The 1,592-nt window shown below is 60.7% G+C and overlaps 1 protein-coding gene across 1 annotated transcript in view; it reads left to right on the plus strand.

Moving 5' to 3' along the window:
• Nucleotides 1–1,592, plus strand: part of CD4 (CD4 molecule) — a gene marked incomplete at its 3' end in the record, with an annotated part of 16,026 nt that overhangs the window by 12,302 nt on the left and 2,132 nt on the right. Inside the window, exons 5-6 of the mRNA XM_021708965.1 lie at nt 294–494; nt 1,196–1,317. Coding sequence (XP_021564640.1) covers nt 294–494; nt 1,196–1,317 — 323 coding nt within the window. The remainder of the gene's footprint in view (nt 1–293; nt 495–1,195; nt 1,318–1,592) is intronic.

The following is a 1,592-nucleotide window of genomic DNA, read 5'->3' on the forward strand; positions in this document are numbered from 1 at the left end:
CCGCGGGCTCAGGCAATCCACTCACCTCGGCCTCCCAAAGTGCTAGGATGACAGGCTGAGTTGCTGAGCCTGGCGGGAGCTGGGATTCAAATCCAAGACCAGGGACCTCAAGAGCTGTGTCTCCTTGCTTCCAACTGCATGAAAACATGCTGTGAGAAGCTAAGAGAAGGTCACCCGTGTGCAGATCAGTTGATGGCGCTACTGAATCCCCTCAGAGCTTGGAGGCGCCGGGTCCCAGCGGCCCGGGGACCCAGAGGCCCAGCTCGCGGCCTCAGCCTCTCCTTCCTCTGCAGTGATTCATCTCCAGAACAATCTGACCTGCAAGGTGTGCGGCCCCGCCTCCCCGGAGCTGATGCTGACCTTGAAGCTGGAGAACCAGGAAGCCAAGGTCTCCAAGCAGGCGAAGGTGGTGTGGGTGCTGGACCCAGAGGTGGGCACGTGGCAGTGTCTGCTGAGTGAGGGGGGCCATGTCCTGCTGGAGTCCAAGATGGAGGGTAAGGACCTGGGTGCTGTGGCCTGGCCCCAAGCCCGTCTCCTTAGCTGTGGGGCCCTCCCGCGGTTGGCAGAGACACAGGTGCCCAGGTGAGGTGGGGCATGGTCCCGGGCCCTAGCTCCGCTTGCTGTCCTACAAGTTTCTGCCTTCCTGGGGTCTCCAGGAGGAACGGCAGCTGACCGAGAGCTCCTTCCCTGGCTCCACGTGTGCACACGCGCACACACGTGTGAGGCCTGGCTTCTGGAGCTCTGCTTCTAGCTCTCCAGAACACCCTGCAGTCTCTTTTTCTTGAGTTGGGTATCACTCTGCCACCCAGGCTCACCACAGTCTTGACCTCCTGGGTTCAGGCGATTCTTCTGCCTCCGCTTCCTGAGTAGCTGGAACTAGAGGCACACACACCACATCTGGCTGATTTCATTTTATTGTTTTGTAGAGACGAGGTCTCGCTCTTTTGCCCAGGCTGGTTTCGAACTCTTGGGCTCAAGCAGTCCTCCCACCTTGGTGCTGGGATTACAGGTGTAAGTCAAGCCACCACACCAGATTAGCCCTGCAGCTTCTAAAACATACAACTCCTTCCTCAGCTCTGTCCGCTCAAGCCCTGGTGGTCTTTGACAGCCCTGTGCACTGGCCCCCCAAGAATGGGCGGGCAGCCAGGGTGTCCTCTGGCGGCCAGCGCACCGGACACATGGCGCTCTCTTGCAGTTCTGTCCAAGATGTTCCCCCATGCCCAGCCAGTGCTCCTGATCGTGCTGGGGACTGCCGCAGGCCTTCTGTTTTTCTCTGGGCTCAGCATCTTCTACTGCGTCAAGTACCGGCACCGACGGGTGAGCCTCCACAGACCCCACCCCAGTCCCCACAAGACCCTCCCTCACCTGAGTCCTGGCCCCGGCATCCTGCGAGTGGGACCTGCTCTGCCCGGCTCCCTCTGCCCTCCCCCAAGTTCCCTGCTGCCCAGTTCCAGATCCCATGCAGAGGGAGAGACAGGAAGGAGCTGAGAGCTGATTCCAGGACAGATGGCCTCAGCCACAGTGACTGCTTCTCCTCTCCCAGCTGCTCCCACTCCCCCCTCCAAGGGGCGCCTCTCTTCTGGAGGCCTGGC

This window comes from Carlito syrichta, unplaced genomic scaffold, assembly GCF_000164805.1.
Source record: "Carlito syrichta isolate Samal-C Ts95f unplaced genomic scaffold, Tarsius_syrichta-2.0.1 Scaffold153660, whole genome shotgun sequence".
Taxonomy (NCBI): Eukaryota; Metazoa; Chordata; class Mammalia; order Primates; family Tarsiidae; genus Carlito; species Carlito syrichta.